This window comes from Halichoerus grypus, chromosome 5 (genome assembly GCF_964656455.1).
Source record: "Halichoerus grypus chromosome 5, mHalGry1.hap1.1, whole genome shotgun sequence".
NCBI classification, from domain to species: Eukaryota; Metazoa; Chordata; class Mammalia; order Carnivora; family Phocidae; genus Halichoerus; species Halichoerus grypus.
In genome coordinates, this window is record NC_135716.1 from 9,542,770 (window position 1) to 9,560,095 (window position 17,326).

At 46.1% G+C, this 17,326-nt stretch overlaps 1 protein-coding gene across 1 annotated transcript in view; it reads left to right on the forward strand.

Annotated features, from left to right (window-relative positions):
• The first annotated feature begins 317 nt into the window (after positions 1-317).
• Positions 318-17,326, forward strand: part of KCNQ3 (potassium voltage-gated channel subfamily Q member 3) — a 306,087-nt gene continuing 289,078 nt past the window's right edge. Inside the window, exon 1 of the mRNA XM_036066382.2 lies at positions 318-888. Coding sequence (XP_035922275.2) covers positions 506-888 — 383 coding nt within the window. The 5' untranslated portion in view covers positions 318-505. The remainder of the gene's footprint in view (positions 889-17,326) is intronic.

Here is a 17,326-nt window from a genome sequence, read left to right on the forward strand (position 1 = left end):
CGGGCGGGGAGGGGCGCGGGGTGGGGGGGGAGAGCGGAGGAGGGCGGAGGCGGCGGCGGCGCGTGTGGCTTGCGGGCGGGCGGGCGGTTGGCACCAGGCTTGTAAATAAACTGCGATGCTGTCTCGGGCTCGCCGGCCCGGGTGCCGCCGCCGCCGCCGCCGCCCCGGAGCCCCGGTGCCAGGCTCCCGCCGCCGCGCGCCCTAGCGCCTCCGCGCCAGCCTCGCGCGCCCTCGCCCGCTCCCCGCAGTCCCCGGCCCGCGCCCCTCGGGGTCCCGCGGCTGACCCGCGCGGGATGTGACCCCTTCCCGCTGCCCGGCCTCCCCTGCCCCCCGGGGGGCCCGCCTTTGCTTGCTTTTGGGGGGGGGGTGGGGAGCGGCGCGCGGATCATGGCATTGGAGTTCCCGGGCTTGCAGCCGCCGCCGCCGCCTCATCCACGCACCCCGAGCGCCCCTTCTTCCCGGAGCAGCAGCGGAGAAGGCGAAGCGGCCGGCGGGGGCGAGGCAGATGGGGCTCAAGGCGCGCAGGGCGGCGGGGGCGGCTGGCGGCGGCGGCGACGGGGGCGGCGGCGGCGGGGCCGCTAACCCGGCCGGAGGGGACGCGGCGGTGGCCGGCGACGAGGAGCGGAAAGTGGGGCTGGCGCCGGGCGACGTGGAGCAAGTCACCTTGGCGCTCGGGGCCGGAGCTGACAAAGACGGGACTCTGCTGCTGGAGGGCGGCGGCCGCGACGAGGGGCTGCGGAGGACCCCGCAGGGCATCGGGCTCCTGGCCAAGACCCCCCTGAGCCGCCCTGTGAAGAGGAACAACGCCAAGTACCGGCGCATCCAAACTTTGATCTACGACGCCCTCGAGAGACCGCGGGGCTGGGCGCTGCTCTACCACGCGCTCGTGTGAGTACCCAGCCGCTCGGCGGCGCAGGTTGGGGCTCGGGGTGGGGGCTGGAGCCGGACGGCTGTGGGGCCTTAAAGCCCAGGGGCGCCCGTCGGCTGAGGAGGACACCAGTCTGTCCTCCGTGTTTCTCCGCTGTGTGTGTCCGTGTGTCTGTGAGCCACTCTCTGGGTGTTGGACACCAGGGCTTCAAAGATCCAAGCGTGGTTCCCCAGCTAATTTGGAGATTGGATTGGCGTGTTTGTGCGCGCGCGGGTGCGCATTTGTGGCACCTTCTCCGGATGTTGGTATTGAAGCTTAAAAGAATGATGTGGTTTTTCCAATTAACGTGGAGGATGAACAGGATAAAGCGGATCCCTCCCATACGCTCTGTGTTTCTGCTTGGGGTGGGTCCCTTCTCCTGGGATCGCTACTGAGTTTAGATGATGCATCCTGGAGTTAGGGATGGGAGTGGTACACTGCCCATAGTGGGGTGTGTGTGTGTGTGTGTGTGTGTGTGTGTGTGTGTGTGTGTGTGCGCGCGCGCGCGTATGTGCACGAGCGCGCGCATGAGCGCGGGTATCAGTTGCTTGCTTGTGCTACCCTTCTTAGGGCTCCATCCTGGTATAGAACCTGGTGTTGCCCTAGTTGGGGGCTTGGACTGGTCAAAATGTGCATCTTTGGATTATTTTTATGGAAGTTAATGAGCAGGAGAGAGAATATAAGAGAATGAGAATATCTCAGGCTCCAGCCTAGACAGAGGAGCCGGGGCTTAACAGTGCCAGCAGATCAGGTCCGGGGCTTATTTGGGCTGAGGTACCTCCAGGATTTGGTCCTGATATCCCCTCAACATCAGCTGCTGTCCCCTTCTCTCACTTTGGCTGGACAAGGGTGCGGGCCATGTGATGGGGCCTGGGCTGGAGGTTTGACCCCAGGCACCCTTCCCCTAGAAAGCATCTCCTTACTAGTCAGGATGAACATGCGTTGCCAGGGAAGGAAGATGGAACTCCGTTCTGCACTGACACTCGGGACAGGAAATCTTCTTGCACTTGGGGGAGTGGGGGGGAGGATGGTAGTGGTGACTTCTCACCTAGGAGACAAAATCAGAGCTGTCAGCCTACACCCCAGGGCCGGCAGGGCATCTGCAGTTGCCCCTTGCCTCCTGTCTGTGGCTTAGTCATTCTGATGGCTGCTTCTTGGGAAGCTGTACGTTATCAGGGTTTGGGCGGGGAATTGGCCATAACTTTGGCCCTTCCTGTGCCTTTAGTAGTGGATATTCCTCTGTGTCCTCCTCCAACTGACCACGACTGTTGTGGTCCCAGGGAGTTCAGGGAGCCTTGGAGTTGCTACCTGCCAATCATCTTTGGATGCAATGGCTTTTCCAGGTTTGGCCACCAGGTGGGGGCGTCTGCCCAGGACCTCAGAATTGGCAACAGGTTTCTTCTGAGAGGTTGCAGAAGCCTGGAAAGGGTGCCTCCCTGCAGCTGAGGAACTGGCAGGAGGGAGGGGGCATCCAGCCAGGAACATGGATTCCTGATGGTCCAGCCTCTGGCATCCACTTCCTCCTGAATTTGCAGGTGTTCGTGGCTGGAGAGAAGGCCTAGCAAGGGTTACTCTTCCATTTGCTTTCTTCAGGTGGTAAAAAGGGATGAAAAATATATTCATCTCTGTTTCTAGCACTGTGTTTAGTTCAACTGAACTGAAGGGGGTTCGGTTAAATTAAGTGATTAGTTAAATTGAAACTGGAATGTGATAGTAAAAAAAGGCTCGGATCTGAGTGCATCCATACATAAAGAGACTCAACATGTCCTTTTGCATGTAAATGGAGTTCACTATTTCTTGGCTGACTTCCAAACCTGGGGTTTCACTGAAGTTTGTGGGGTCCCTCTTTCTTCACCTCCCGCCATTCCCAGACAACACCCCTGCCCTGCCTGCCTTACCCCTGGGGGAGGGATAGCTAAGGCCTGTTGTTGATGGAGCCTCGATTTTATCCTTCTTTCGAATTATTCCATCACGCAGAAGCAGGTTTGAGAATGCCCAAACCTGTAGCCTTGTTTCCCAGAGAGGACCAGGAAAATCTGAGAGCGTGGCATAAGGAAGAGGTGAAGACCTAGCCAGATGCTTTCAGACATGCAAATCATTTATTTCATTGAACTCTCTCCAGGATTTTATGAGGTGGGAATTACTGTCTACATATTAGAGATGAGAGTAAGAAAACTTCAATGAAACCCCTTGTCCAAGATCACACAGCTGCTGTTCTGGCTGCTCGCATCTGAATGCAGTGGGTCAGCTGTGTTTCTGAGCTGGATCCCAGTTCTGACCCTCTGCAAACAGTTGCAGGGCTCTGAGTATTTCACTGGGCATCACTGGGTGCCCCTCGCCCATTGATAACACAGGGCTCGTACGAACACCTCCGCCTTCACTTGCTAGCTCACAGCTGTTAATGGCTAGAAATGGGGTTTGGAAACAAAACAGGGCTAGTCGGAACCCAGGGAAGCACGGTGTTCGGGAAATGCGGAGTGGGCTAAGGCGGTGGTGCGATTGCAGGTTCTGACTCGTTGGGAGTTAGACAGGAAAGCATGCTGGGCTGGGTGTGAGCTCCTAATACTGAAGCATACCCGGTCAGTGGGTACACTGTGCACCCCCTCCAGCTTAGCAGGAAGTGCAGTCAAGTGAACAAATTGAACTTTTCATTGATGATTCAGGATTTTGCAAGGCACTGTAATTCGTGCTTCGAAGCATCCATTATCCTGTTCTGGGCTGTAGCTAATGGCATAAGGGGGCCGGGAAATTGGGCTGACCGTGGGCTCACAGTCTAGTGCATACTTTTATTTTATCTTTTTAATGAATCGGACCCATGAGATGCGATTCCCACCCCCCCACCCTCCACCGCTCCTGTCCTGAAGGTAGAATACAGCAAATGTGGAGACCGAAGACCCCCACCCTACCTAACCCTGCTCCCTTTGCCTTAAATGCTCATCCCTACTTTTTCCTGGCTACTCACTTTCACCTTGGCCCAGCTCTGATGTGGCTTCCTCTGGGAAGCTTTTCTCTGACCCCGCCACCCCCTCCCCAGGTTGAGCTAGAATTGCCCTCCTCTGCAATGTCCCTAGCTGTAGGATTTTGCACATTACATTAGATTGATCTGCTTGCTCGTCTCTGCCATTGAACCGAGAGCTACTTGGGAATAGGGCCATGGTGTTCTTTGGCGTTCTGTTTCTGGCAGGCTGTGGGGTCCGTGGTGGTTACCGGATAAGCACTGACTGACTGGGTGAGTGAAAGAATACTCTCAGACTCACTGAGACTTTGCTGTGAATGGTTTTAATGTTATCACCACCATCACCACCACAAGTAGGCACAGTCAGCATTATAGGATTTTAGTGAAAAGAATAGCTGGCAGAAGTCTTAAAATGGACTAAGGGGAGGAGGGGACAGGGTGGAGACCATGCTTTGACCCCAGTGAGCCTGATCCCTTCTCTGCTTCCTGAGCCTGAAAAGGATCCTGCTGTTGTGGAGAAAGTGCTGGATTTGGAGCTCCCATCCGGACCACCTGAGGTCTCTGTGATTTTGCATGGCCCGGAGGTTGGGATTGGCCCCTGTCACAGGGTGGTGTTCAGGTTTAAAGTGTATGAATGAAATTAGCCCAACACCAGACACTGAATATTCATTGGTTGATTCTGAATAGGGGTCTCCTTAAAAGCACATACCACTGTGGTGCTCTGACATTGTCCCGGGACTCCCCTTCCTTAGCCTGTCAGCAGAGAGATGCTGGCTTCTTCTTGGTGCTATTGTTGGATGGACTCTCTGCACAAACCTTCTGCTCCTCTCACCACCTCCCTGCAGCCATCACTCACTCACCTGTTGACGGACCAAGGGGACATGGTCACAGGAAATACCTCCCGTTTGCATTCAGAGGTGGGCTGGCCCCTGGGGACCAGGTTGGGGGAGGTGGCAGGCAAGGCTGAGAGGTGGGGCACAAGGACCCAGCAGCTGCTCTGGAATGTAAGGGCTTGGCTGGTGGTCTTAGCCTATTGACTGGAAGATCTACAGTCCCTCTTTTTAGAGGCTGATCAGTATTCCATGTTCTTTCTCCATTCATCTGTTGATGGACATGTAGCTCATTTGTACATCTTGGCTATTATGAATAGTATTTCAGTGAACCTGGAAGTGCTAATATCTCTGAGATCCCAATTTCAATTCTTTTGGGTACATATTCAAAGGTGAGATGGCTGCATCATATGGTAGCTCTATTTTTAATTTTTGAGGAACCTCCATATTGTTTTCCATTGTTTCCCCCATTCCAATGTTTCCACCATTTTGCATTCCCGTCCACGGTGTGCAAGGTTTGCAGTTTCTCCCCATCCTCACCAACACTGTTTCTCTTGGTTTTGATTTTGTTTCTGTTTTTGTCTTTTTTTTTTTTTTTTTTTTTTGATAATAGCGCTCCTGACAGGTGTGAGGTGCGGTATCATTGTGACAATCTTTATTCAGCTGTAAGAGCATGGTCTTTGGAGTAAGACCCAGGTTTAATCCAATCTGCTCTTTTCTGGCTGTGTGACCTGGAGTAATTTGCTCACTTTCCTGGATTTCAGTTTCTTTATTTCTGATATGGAGATAGTCAGGCCTACCTCCCGGGGTTCTTGTGAAATTTAATTGAGGTGATGATATACAACACCTAAACATTGCCTTATGTTGGTTTGCAACCTTGGGCGTTCCCCGGGTTAAATCCGAAACTGGCCCCCTCTGCAGACAGAGGGCAAGGGGAGAGGGAAGTAAGAGGAGGGCCACTCCAGATCCCTAAGTGGCAGGTTTCATAAGCAAGGGGACTTATATGTGAGGCTTGTCTTGGACACTGAAAGATGAGCAGGTCTTCCCACCCACTCTCCAGAATCTTAAAGGTTTTCAGAGAGTCCTTAATGGGGTTCGGTCATATACCCAATACAGACGGTGTCAGCAGCACCTTACTCTCAAGGCTGCATCTTTGGAACAGCTCCCACTGTGGGAACGGTGGACGAGGGAGCACACAGTCCAAGAATGGGGGAGGTGGTGACATCCAACTCGAGGGTCACCCTGCGGTCACGTCCTCCCAGTGACCTCCCCCAACACACTGAAGATAGTCAGTAAATATTGTTTCCTTGTTGCTTCTCCTCTCAATCCTATTTTAATCTGCCTTCCTCTTGCCCCTCTTATCAAACCCATGCCCCTCTCCCCTCTCTAATAACCTTGTTTTATTTTCTTTTCCTTTTCTGAACTCCTTGCCTTATTCCTGGCTTTTGTTTTTTATGATGCTTGCAAACCACTGGAATCAGATGAAAAAGTCAAGGAAGGGGTTGATTGCAAGCGCCCACAGTCGCAGGTGTCTGGACCCCAGTGAGGCGGTGCGCTGGGAGGGTCTGTGACCCCAGGTGCCCGGTATCTCACTGTCCAGGAGCCAGGCTCACGCAGGTGGCTGTCGGTGCTGGAAGGGAGGGTACACTTTCTCTCCTTTACAACTGAAAACAGGTTCTGAAAACTTATGTGATTTGTCCAGATGCTTGGAGCTACCTAAGTGGTAGAGCTGGGACCCCGCAGGAGTGTCCCACCTCTGTCACTGTCTTCATCATGTCACTGTTGTCCCCAATGGCAGACGATGCAGAAGAAAGGTAGCAGAGACTGAAACTCTACCTTCCTGGGTCAGGCGCTTTGTACAGCTGCTTTTCTGAAAAGTCCCCAGGGGAGGGGAGCCTGGCTGGCCCAGTCAGTAGAACATGAGACTCTTGATCTCAGGGTCCTGAGTTTGAGCCCCATGTTTGGCGTAGAGCTTACTTTGAAAAAAAATCCCCAGGGGAAAGCAGATCGGCTGGTCTGCCGGCTTTGTACGCATGGAGTAACAGTAAGATGTTTCAAACTTTGATGTACATGTGAATCACCTAGGCAAGAAGGGACGTTAAGGAAAATCTGGCAGACATTTCGTGAACCAGTCATTGAACTTGTGCGTAATTAATCCAACGCACCCTACCCTCCTCTGGAATAATTCAGTGGAAATGAGCAACATACCTGCAGTCGTGCCTAAAATGACCTGAATACAATCATGAAGAAATAATAAACAAATTCACATTGTGGGAAATCCTGCAAGATGTCTGGCACAGTCTCTTCCAAAGGGTCCCTGTCAGAAGAACAAATAAGGAAACTGTCTCAGTTAAAGGAGCTCAAAGAGATATGACAGCCAAATGCAGTGCGTGCACAGAAACAAGTGGGACCACATCAAGCTAAAATGCTTCTGCCCAGAAAAGAAGCAGTCAACAGAATGGAAAGGCATCCTGCAGAATGGGAGAAAATATTTGCAAATCCTATATTTGATAAGGGCTTAATATCCAAAATATATAAGGAACTCCTACAACTCAACAGCAAGAAAGCAAATGATCCTGTTAAAAAATGGGCACAGGACCTGAATAGATGAGAAGATACACAGAGGGCCAACATGTACATGAAAAGGTGCTCAACACCTGCTCACCATCAGTGAAATGCAAATTAAAACCCCAGAGAGGTGATAGAATGGCTATTATCAGAAAACCATGAAATAACAAGTGTTGGCGAGGATATGGAGAAAAAGGAACTCTTGTGCACTGTTGGTGGGGATTTAATTGGTATACAGTTATCACACTACATAAAACAGTATGGAAGTTCCTTTAAAAATTCAAAAAAGAGCTATCAGATGATTCAGCAATTCCACTTCTGGGGATTTGTCTGAAGGAAATGTAAGCACTATCTTAAAGAATGTGAACCCCAATTGCAGCAAAATGTTTAGCAGTCAAGACAAGGAAACAATCTAAATGTCCACGGATGGATGAATGGGTAAAGGAAATGTGGTATATACACACAATGGAATGCAGTTCAGCCATAAAAAAGAAGGAGATCATGCCATTTGCAATGACATGGACACAGATGAACCTTGAGGCTACTATGTTAAGAAAACTAAGTCAGACAGAGAAAGACGAATACTGTATGGTCTCACTTATATGTGGGATCTTAAAAAACTGAACTTAGGAACAGAGATCAGATGGGTGGTTGCCAGTGGTTGGGGCCTGGGGGGAATTGGGTGAAGATGGTCAAAAGGTACAAACTTCTAGTTATAAGATGAATACGTTCTGGGGATCTACTGCATAGCATGGAGACTATAGTCAACAATACTGTATTGTATATTTGAGAGTTGCTCAGAGAGTAGATCTTAAGAGTTCTCATCACACACACATACACACACAGAGGTAACTGTGTGAGGTGCTGGATATGTTTCTGAACCTTATGTGGTAGTCATTTCGTTATATATGTATGTATCAAATCATGACATGGTACATCTTAAACTTACATGATGTTATATGTCAGTTATGTCTCAGTAAAGCTGGAAAAAACACAAGTGACTTTCATGATTCTTGATTGGATCCCAGATTGAAAAAAATAAATAACAATAAAGGATATTATTATAGGGAAGGGGAAGAAAATTTGAACGTGGACTCCATATTAGATAACATCATTATGTCAAAATTTAATTTCTTGAGTGTGGCCATTGCATTGTGGCTACGTAGGCGAATGTTCTATTTTTTACGAGCCACGTGGTGTAATCTTTAGTGGTCAAGTGTCATGATACCTACGACTTACTTTGCAATGTGGGGCACGCAGACAGACCATGCAAGCACGTAAATGTGCACATACCACATACCCACAGAAGAGAGAGAAGGAGGCGCTTGTGGCAAAAATATTAACAGTCGGAAGATCACAGTGAAGAGAATGTATATGGGGATTATAGTACTCTTAACTTTAAGTTTAAAAAAAAATAAAAAAGTTAAAAGTACTTTAAAAAAAAAGACTAAATGCACACAAACAGCACAGGGCACATATAGGAAAACAGATGACAGGCCCCACCCCAGAAATTGATGCCGTTGGTCTGTGGGGGTCCAGGCATGGTCCTTTAGTGATTCCAGTATGAAGCCAGGCCTGAGAACCATTGGCCGAGCTGGACAGGCTTTTTTGGTTCATGGATTCTGTATAGAACGTACCTGAGGTTCCTGCCCACCTTGGGCTTTTGTCCAGGTAATGCCAATAGACAGTACGGAGGTATAGCTTAGTGGGCCAATGTCATTCGTGTCAAAGCTGCACACGCTGAGTCAAGTGCCAAGCTTTGTGCCAGGCTGTTGAGGCAGATGAGCCGTAATTCTCCTATGGAGGGAGACACTTGAAACAACTAAATTTGAGTAGTCTAGCAAATGCAGTAATAGTATGCAAATGAGGAACCAGGTAGGCAGAAAGGGCATGCACTGTTGAACCTCCTGTGTTGTGTTAAGGAGATTCCTCCAAAGGAGATTTACGAGACTGGAGGGAAGATGAAGGTCCTACTGTTTGTCCAGTTGATGACCAGCCTTCCTCTCCTGCTTGGAGAACTGAAGGCTACATGCAATTAACTTGGATACTCCATTATTATTCTTGCGTTATTAGGAAGCTCCCCCTTTCAAGTTTGTATTCATGAGAAATAATTCCATTTATGTTTGAAAGTTTCATAGGTCAACAGGGATCCTATGGTATTTTCCAAAGAATCAATGTCCTGCTCTCTCTTTTTTTGTCTGGGTCTTGAAGTTTTGACAGAATGAAAAGAGAATTTGTTACATCTCTTTAAAATTGAGCAATGTAAAAAGAAGCAAGGGAAAGGTCTTCCAGTGTGGATTGATTAAAAACCCTTTGTAGACACGGTGCCATGTGGCTCTGGTCTGGGGTGGCCCAAGACAGCCGTGGGTTTGTGAGAAGTGCATTGGGTGAGCTGTTAGGAGAATTGCATTAGCCATGTGGTTCGGACACCTCACTAGTCCCACCATCTGCAGATGCCTTCTGCATGGGATTGATGTAAGAATCCCGGGAGAAAATGTGTGAGGGAGTGCTTTGGGAACTATGGTGGCATTTCCCTAAAGCTCTAGAAGGATCAGATGAGTCCATGGTTGGGAACTCTCTGTCTGGGTCTGAGAATCTGCCCACGCACACATTTGCCACATTGCTGTCGTTATGCATTACCTGATACCAGGAACCCATCAGTAATCTAACTCAGCACGCACATCCACAGGGATGGAAGGTGCTCACCTTTGGGGACACTGACGAGGAAGAGGTTTGCAGGTGACAAGGTGATGTCAATACTGAGGTCTCGGGCCACCTCTGGTTATGCTGGTGTCATAGGATGCAGATACGGTGCCTTCCGAACTGTGGTCTTGTTGGATGGGACTTTTCATTCTGCCACAGAGGAATAGAGGAGTTTGTTTGAAATGTGCTCTTGGGAGAACAAACTAGGTTATAATTCAGGAATAAGATTGCCTCTTGCTTGTAGTTTATGAAGAATAAAAGTGTGTATGTAGCAGTTGGCTCACGGAACACGCCATACCTTGGCTCTGCTTGGGTTCCTCCTGTGGTGGGCTTATCTCCTTGCTGAAGACCTGGGCTAGGATCTCCTTTTCCTCTCTTCCATCCTCCCTCCTTCCAGAGACGTGTAAAATCGTCTGGACCCTCTAAGACTGTAGCAGTTGAGTTGGGGCATATAAGCCCAACATATCAATTATAAGCAATGTTTTTGCATCATTTCATAGTTTATTATAGTCCTCCTTGGGCAACATCAATAGGATTCCTGCTTTATACATATGAGTAACAATAATTCTTAGAGCAAATCCCTTCTTTTTTTTGCCACATCTGGCTTTCTTAAGGAGTAGGCAGCCTGACAGAGTTTCTTTGCCATTGACCCTTAGATTCTTTGTAAACTTTCGTTAGCAGTTCAAGCCCGTTTCTGCCATTATGGGTGTCTTTTTGAAGGGATGGGGTGAAATATTATCCAACATACTGCACTAGGGGAATGTGTTCATCCAGTCCCGACCATCTGTACTAATGGAAAATCACTTAGCACTATCACACTGTTTATCTCCCTACTCCTACCCTTTCTTAGGATCCCAGCTTTTGCTTTATCTCACCCCACATATATCAGTCATGGATGCTTCTCCACCTGGTGATGTCAGTCCAGAAAATGGAACCAGAAGGCCTTAGTAATCAGCAAGTCTAATCAAACTGATCAGCAGTAATTACTAACAGCAGTTTATGGGATTTATGGACCCAGCACCAAGAGAGGCACTTGGCCGATTATAGACCTCAGAGGACTTCAGAGCTGGAAGGAATGGTAGAGAAGATGAAACTGAGGTCCAGAGCCCTTAAAAACTTGCCTATAGTCATGCTGATGACAAAGGAAGGACCTGAACTCGGGTCTTCTTCCAAGGCTGGGTTCCATGCAGCCATGTCGGCTTCTGCTCATGATGCTCCAACAGCTGTGTACCAATGGAGAAGTTTTGCTACAGCTGAATTCTTCTGGTTACACTGGCTTAGGGTCTGGATCAAATGAACAGAAGAAAGAGGAAAGCCAGGGGCAGGCTGATCTGGAGTCCATACACAGGTTCCAGGCGGCCTCTTGCCAAGGAGGATTTCTCTTCTGCTAAAATTCCCAATACCCAGACCACCTTTTCCCCACCTCCCCCCACCCCCCACCCTCTAGTCCTCTGCCAAGAGTCATATCAAGTAGTCTCTGCTTTCCATTGAGGTCAGCATGGAGTTGGAGCATTCAAAACCAGCATCTTGTAACTAATGTTTTTATCTGTTTGGGTTGTTTATAGTCACATATGGGACAGCACTGCCGTTTGGGCCGTTCATGGAAAATTGATTTATTTTCATTAACAAGAGGAACTGACATTTGTAGAGTTGCTTCCCTGTGCCATGTTGGGCTTAACACTCGAGATGGTTCTCCTAATGTGTGGCTGAGAGCCCAGCCCCCAGGATCCCAGAGTTCTAACCCTGAGGCTTAGGCTCTTTGGCTCTGTAGCCTTAACAAGTCATTTTACTTTTAATCAGTTAAATGGACCTAATACTCCCTGCCTTACAGGTTGTTGAATGGATTAAATGAAGTAATTCACGCAAGTGCTCAGCAGAGTGCTGAGATTGGATCTTAGCCGGTGTTCCTATGGTTGCTCTCTGAGCCAAAGAGCTCAGGGCAAATGGTTTATTTAACACAGGATTATCCCATCTTGTTTTCACTATCTCCTCTTTGAGGAGTTTTTAAGACATGTTTCCCCTAATTGCCCCCACCCATGACATTTTAATGCCACAGGTATATTGCATATTTCTTTGTAGACTGTGTGTATATCTGAGCTTGATATATAAAAAGAGTAAGATTTTTTTCACCTAGCCCCATTCCCCCCAAGAACTGATTTTGCCCCCCTTGAAGATGATACCATTCCTATTGAGAATGCACAATTTAGGAGGTGATTCCAAAAAAAAAAAAAAAAAATAGAGAAATAAGTAAAACAGGGGAAAGGCAGGGAAATCCGACAGAAAGGAGAAAGTGGCTGGAGGACGCATTTTCAAGCAGGTTACCATGGGGTCCTTAAAGCTCAGCCCCTGGGGACCCTGGACTGCAGTGTGGAAAGATGCACAATTATCCTCAAACTCCATCCATCCCTGGCTCAGGGCTGCTCCGTGATATTACCTCTCAGAGAAATCCCTTCGACGGAAATTTGGGCTGTTTGCCAAAGGTATTTGTCAAAGGCCACGTTTGGCAGGTGCTGCCAGTGGGTTCTGGAGCAGAATGGGAGGGGACCGGCCGTGACTGCTACTCACTTCGTTTAAGTGAAGGAAATATCGTGACATGAGTTCACAGGTGTTTCTATGTCTTCTCAGTGGTTCTTAAGTAAAGGAAGTCTTTGTGGCCTGAGGGTCATGGTAATTCTGTAGTGTTTTTCCCCATCATTAATTTTTCATTTAGGACAGTCATTCAAGAAAAAAAATCTGAAATAAAAGTATGTGTAAATATGTCAGTTCAGTGCCTAGTTTCTAGCGATAGCTAACATTTCTGAGCTCCGCTGTGTGCCAGAATTCTCAAACCTGGCACCATGAAACCATTGTCTGTGATACCCTTTGGGGGAAGGAGCTGTCTCCTGTTGAGATTATCGTGTGTTCACATATTAGGAATTTTCACAAAATAGAACAGGAGAGTTGCTTAAAATAAGCCTGGAGACCTTCAGTCCTGCTGACACTATGATTCTGAGTGGTTTTTGCGATACTTTCAAAGAATGAAGAATCTTACTAATTTATGACGTGAGAAACATTAGCATTTTCAAAACAAGATGAAAATAGATATTCCAGTTGCTCTTACAAACACATCTTTTGCTGAGAAAATGGAAGGATCATGGTTGTAAAGTGTGGTCCCATGACTTTCGCCCTTTGCCTCCGTTCTGGTTTTCTGGGGAAGTAATTAACATTCACACTTCAGGATTCTGGAATGATAGAGGGAATGTTGAGATTTCTTCTTTTTTTTTTTTTTGTAGTTAATATTGTACCACTTTATTTCAAATGCATAAAAAGTACAATTGTATTTTTTTGCTATGGTTATCATATATTTACAATTCATGCATTGCCATATATTTACAATTCATGCGTTGCCAGTCCCACAAAAATCTAATGCAATAATTTTTGCTTTAAAAAGTCTTATGTACATTAAAAAAATTGAGAAAAAGTTTTCTTTTTACCAAAAAAATTAAGAGAAAAAATGTTTTCTTTTTACCAACATGTTTACCATTTATATTGTTTTTCATTTTTTATTGAAGATTCAAGTATCCACTGTATATGGTGTCCCTTAAGCTTAAACATACTTCAGCATTTAGTATACGCCAGGTCTGCAGGTGACAAATCCTCTTAGTTTTCTCATATTTTTCTCTATATTTTGCCTTCAGTTTTTTTAATTAATTTTTTATTGTTATGTTAATCCCCATACATTACATCATTAGTTTTAGATATAGTGTTCCATGCTTCATTGTTTGTGCATAACACGCAGTGCTCCATGCAGAACATGCCCTCTTTAATACCCATCACCAGGCTAACCCATCCTCCCCCCGCTCCCCTCTAGAACCCTCAGTTTGTTTTTCAGAGTCCATCGTCTCTCATGGTTCGTCTCCCCCTCCGATTTCCCCCCCTTCATTCTTCCCCTCCTGCTATCTTCTTCTTTTTTTTTTTCTTAACATATATTGCATTATTTGTTTCATAGGTACAGATCTGAGATTCAACAGTCTTGCACAATTCACAGCGCTTACCAGAGCACATACCCTCCCCAGTATCTATCACCCAGTCACCCCATCCCTCCCATCCCACCCCCCACTCCAGCAACCCTCAGTTTGTTTCCTGAGATTAAGAATTCCTCATATCAGTGAGGTCATATGATACATGTCTTTCTCTGATTGACTTATTTCGCTCAGCATAACACCCTCCAGTTCCATCCATATCGTTGCAAATGGCAAGATCTCATTCCTTTTGATGGCTGCATAATATTCCATTATATATATATACCACCTATTCTTTATCCATTCATCTGTCGATGGACATCTTGGCTCTTTCCACAGTTTGGCTATTGTGGACATTGCTGCTATAAACATCGGGGTGCACGTACCCTTTCGGATCCCTACTTTTGTATCTTTGGGGTAAATACCCAGGAGTGCAATTGCTGGATCATATGGTAGCTCTATTTTCAACTTTTTGAGGAACCTCCATACTGTTTTCCAGAGTGGCTGCACCAGCTTGCATTCCCACCAACAGTGTAGGAGGGTTCCCCTTTCTCCGCATCCCCGCCAACATCTGCTGTTTCCTGACTTGTTAATTTTAGCCATTCTGACTGGTGTGAGGTGGTATCTCATTGAGGTTTTGATTTGGATTTCCCTGATGCCGAGTGATGTTGAGCACTTTTTCATGTGTCTGTTGGCCATTTGGATGTCTTCTTTGGAAAAATGTCTGTTCATGTCTTCTGCCCATTTCTTGATTGGATTCTTTGTTCTTTGGGTGTTGAGTTTGATGAGTTCTTTATAGATTTTGGATACTAGCCCTTTATCTGATATGTCGTTTGCAAATATCTTTTCCCATTCTGTCGGTTGTCTTTTGGTTTTGTTGACTGTTTCTTTTGCTGTGCAAAAGCTTCTTATCTTGATGAAGTCCCAATAGTTCATTTTTGCCCTTGCTTCCCTTGCCTTTGGCGATGTTTCTAGGAAGAAGTTGCTGCGGCTGAGGTCGAAGAGGTTGCTGCCTGTGTTCTCCTTTAGGATTTTGAGGGACTCCTGTCTCACATTTAGGTCTTTCAACCATTTTGAGTCTATTTTTGTGTGTGGTGTAAGGAAATGGTCCAGTTTCATTCTTCTGCATGTGGCTGTCCAGTTTTCCCAACACCATTTGTTGAAGAGACTGTCTTTTTTCCATTGGACATTCTTTCCTGCTTTGTCGAAGATGAGTTGACCATAGAGTTGAGGGTCCATTTCTGGGCTCTCTATTCTGTTCCATTGATCTATGTGTCTGTTTTTGTGCCAGTACCATACTGTCTTGATGATGACAGCTTTGTAATAGAGCTGGAAGTCCGGAATTCTGATGCCGCCAGCTTTGCTTTTCTTTTTCAACATTCCTCTGGCTATTCAGGGTCTTTTCTGGTTCCATACAAATTTTAGGATTATTTGTTCCATTTCTTTGAAAAAAGTGGATGGTATTTTGATGGGGATTGCATTGAATGTGTAGATTGCTCTAGATAGCATTGACATCTTCACAATATTTGTTCTTCCAATCCATGAGCATGGAACGTTTTTCCATTTCTTTGTGTCTTCCTCAATTTCTTTCATGAGTATTTTATAGTTTTCTGAGTACAGATCCTTTGTGTCTTTGGTTAGATTTATGCCTAGGTATCTTATGGTTTTGGGTGCAATTGTAAATGGGATCGACTCCTTAATTTCTCTTTCTTCTGTCTTGTTGTTGGTGTATAGGAATGCCACTGACTTCTGTGCATTGATTTTATATCCTGCCACTTTACTGAATTCCTGTATGAGTTCTAGCAGTTTTGGGGTGGAGTCTTTGGGATTTCCCACATAAAGTATCATATCATCTGCAAAGAGTGAGAGTTTGACTTCTTCTTTGCTGATTTGGATGCCTTTGATTTCTTTTTGTTGTCTGATTGCCGTGGCTAGGACTTCTAATACTATGTTGAATAGCAGTGGTGATAGTGGACATGCCTGCCGCGTTCCTGACCTTAGGGGGAAAGCTCTCAGTTTTTCCCCATTGAGAATGATATTCGCTGTAGGTTTTTCATAGATGGCTTTTATGATATTGAGGTATGTACCCTCTATGCCTATACTCTGAAGAGTTTTGATCAAGAAAGGATGCTGTACTTTGTCAAATGCTTTTTCTGCATCTATTGAGAGGATCATATGATTCTTGTTCTTTCTTTTGTTAATGTATTGGATCACGTTGATTGATTTGTGGATGTTGAACCAACCTTGCAGCCCAGGGATAAATCCCGCTTGGTTGTGGTGAATAATCCTTTTAATGTACTGTTGGATCCTATTGGCTAGTATTTTGGTGAGAATTTTTGCATCCATGTTCATCAGGGATATTAGTCTGTAATTCTCCTTTTTGATGGGGTCTTTGTCTGGTTTGGGGATCAAGGTAATGGTGGCCTCATAAAATGAGTTTGGAAGTTTTCCTTCCATTTCTATTTTTTGGAAGAGTTTCAGAAGAATAGGTATTAATTCTTCTTGAAATGTTTGTTAGAATTCCCCTGGGAAGCCCTCTGGCCCTGGGCTTTTGTTTATTGGGAGATTTTTGATGACTGCTTCAATTTCCTTAGTGGTTATAGGTCTGTTCAGGTTTTCTATTTCTTCCTGGTTCAGTTTTGGTAGTTGATACATCTCTAGGAACGCATCCATTTTTTCCAGGTTATCTAATTTGCTGGCATAGAGTTGCTCATAATATGTTCTTATAATTGTTTGTATTTCTTTGGTGTTGGTTGTGATCTCTCCTCTTTCATTCATGATTTTGTTGATTTGGGTCATTTCTCTTTTCTTTTTGATAAGTCTGGCCAGGGGTTTATCAATCTTGTTAATTCTTTCAAAGAACCAGCTCCAAGTTTCGTTGATCTGTTCTACTGTTCTTTTAGTTTCTATTTCATTGATTTCTGCTCTGATCTTTATTATTTCTCTTCTCCTGCTGGGTTTAGGCTTTATTTGCTGTTCTTTCTCCAGCTCCTTTAGGTGTAGGGTTAGGTTGTGTACTTGAGACCTTTCTTGTTTCTTGAGAAAGGCTTGTATTGCTATATACTTTCCTCTTAGGACTGCCTTTGCTGCATCCCAAAGGTTTTGAACAGTTGTGTTTTCATTTTCATTGGTTTCTTTGAATTTTTTAAATTTTTCTTTAATTTCCTGGTTGACCCATTTGTTCTTTAGTAAGATGCTCTTTAGCCTCCATGTATTTGAGTTCTTTCCGACTTTCCTCTTGTGATTGAGTTCTACTTTCAAAGCATTGTGGTCTGAAAATAGGCAGGGAATGATCCCAATCTTTTGGTACCAGTTGAGACCTGATTTATGATCTAGGATGTGATCGATTCTGGAGAATGTT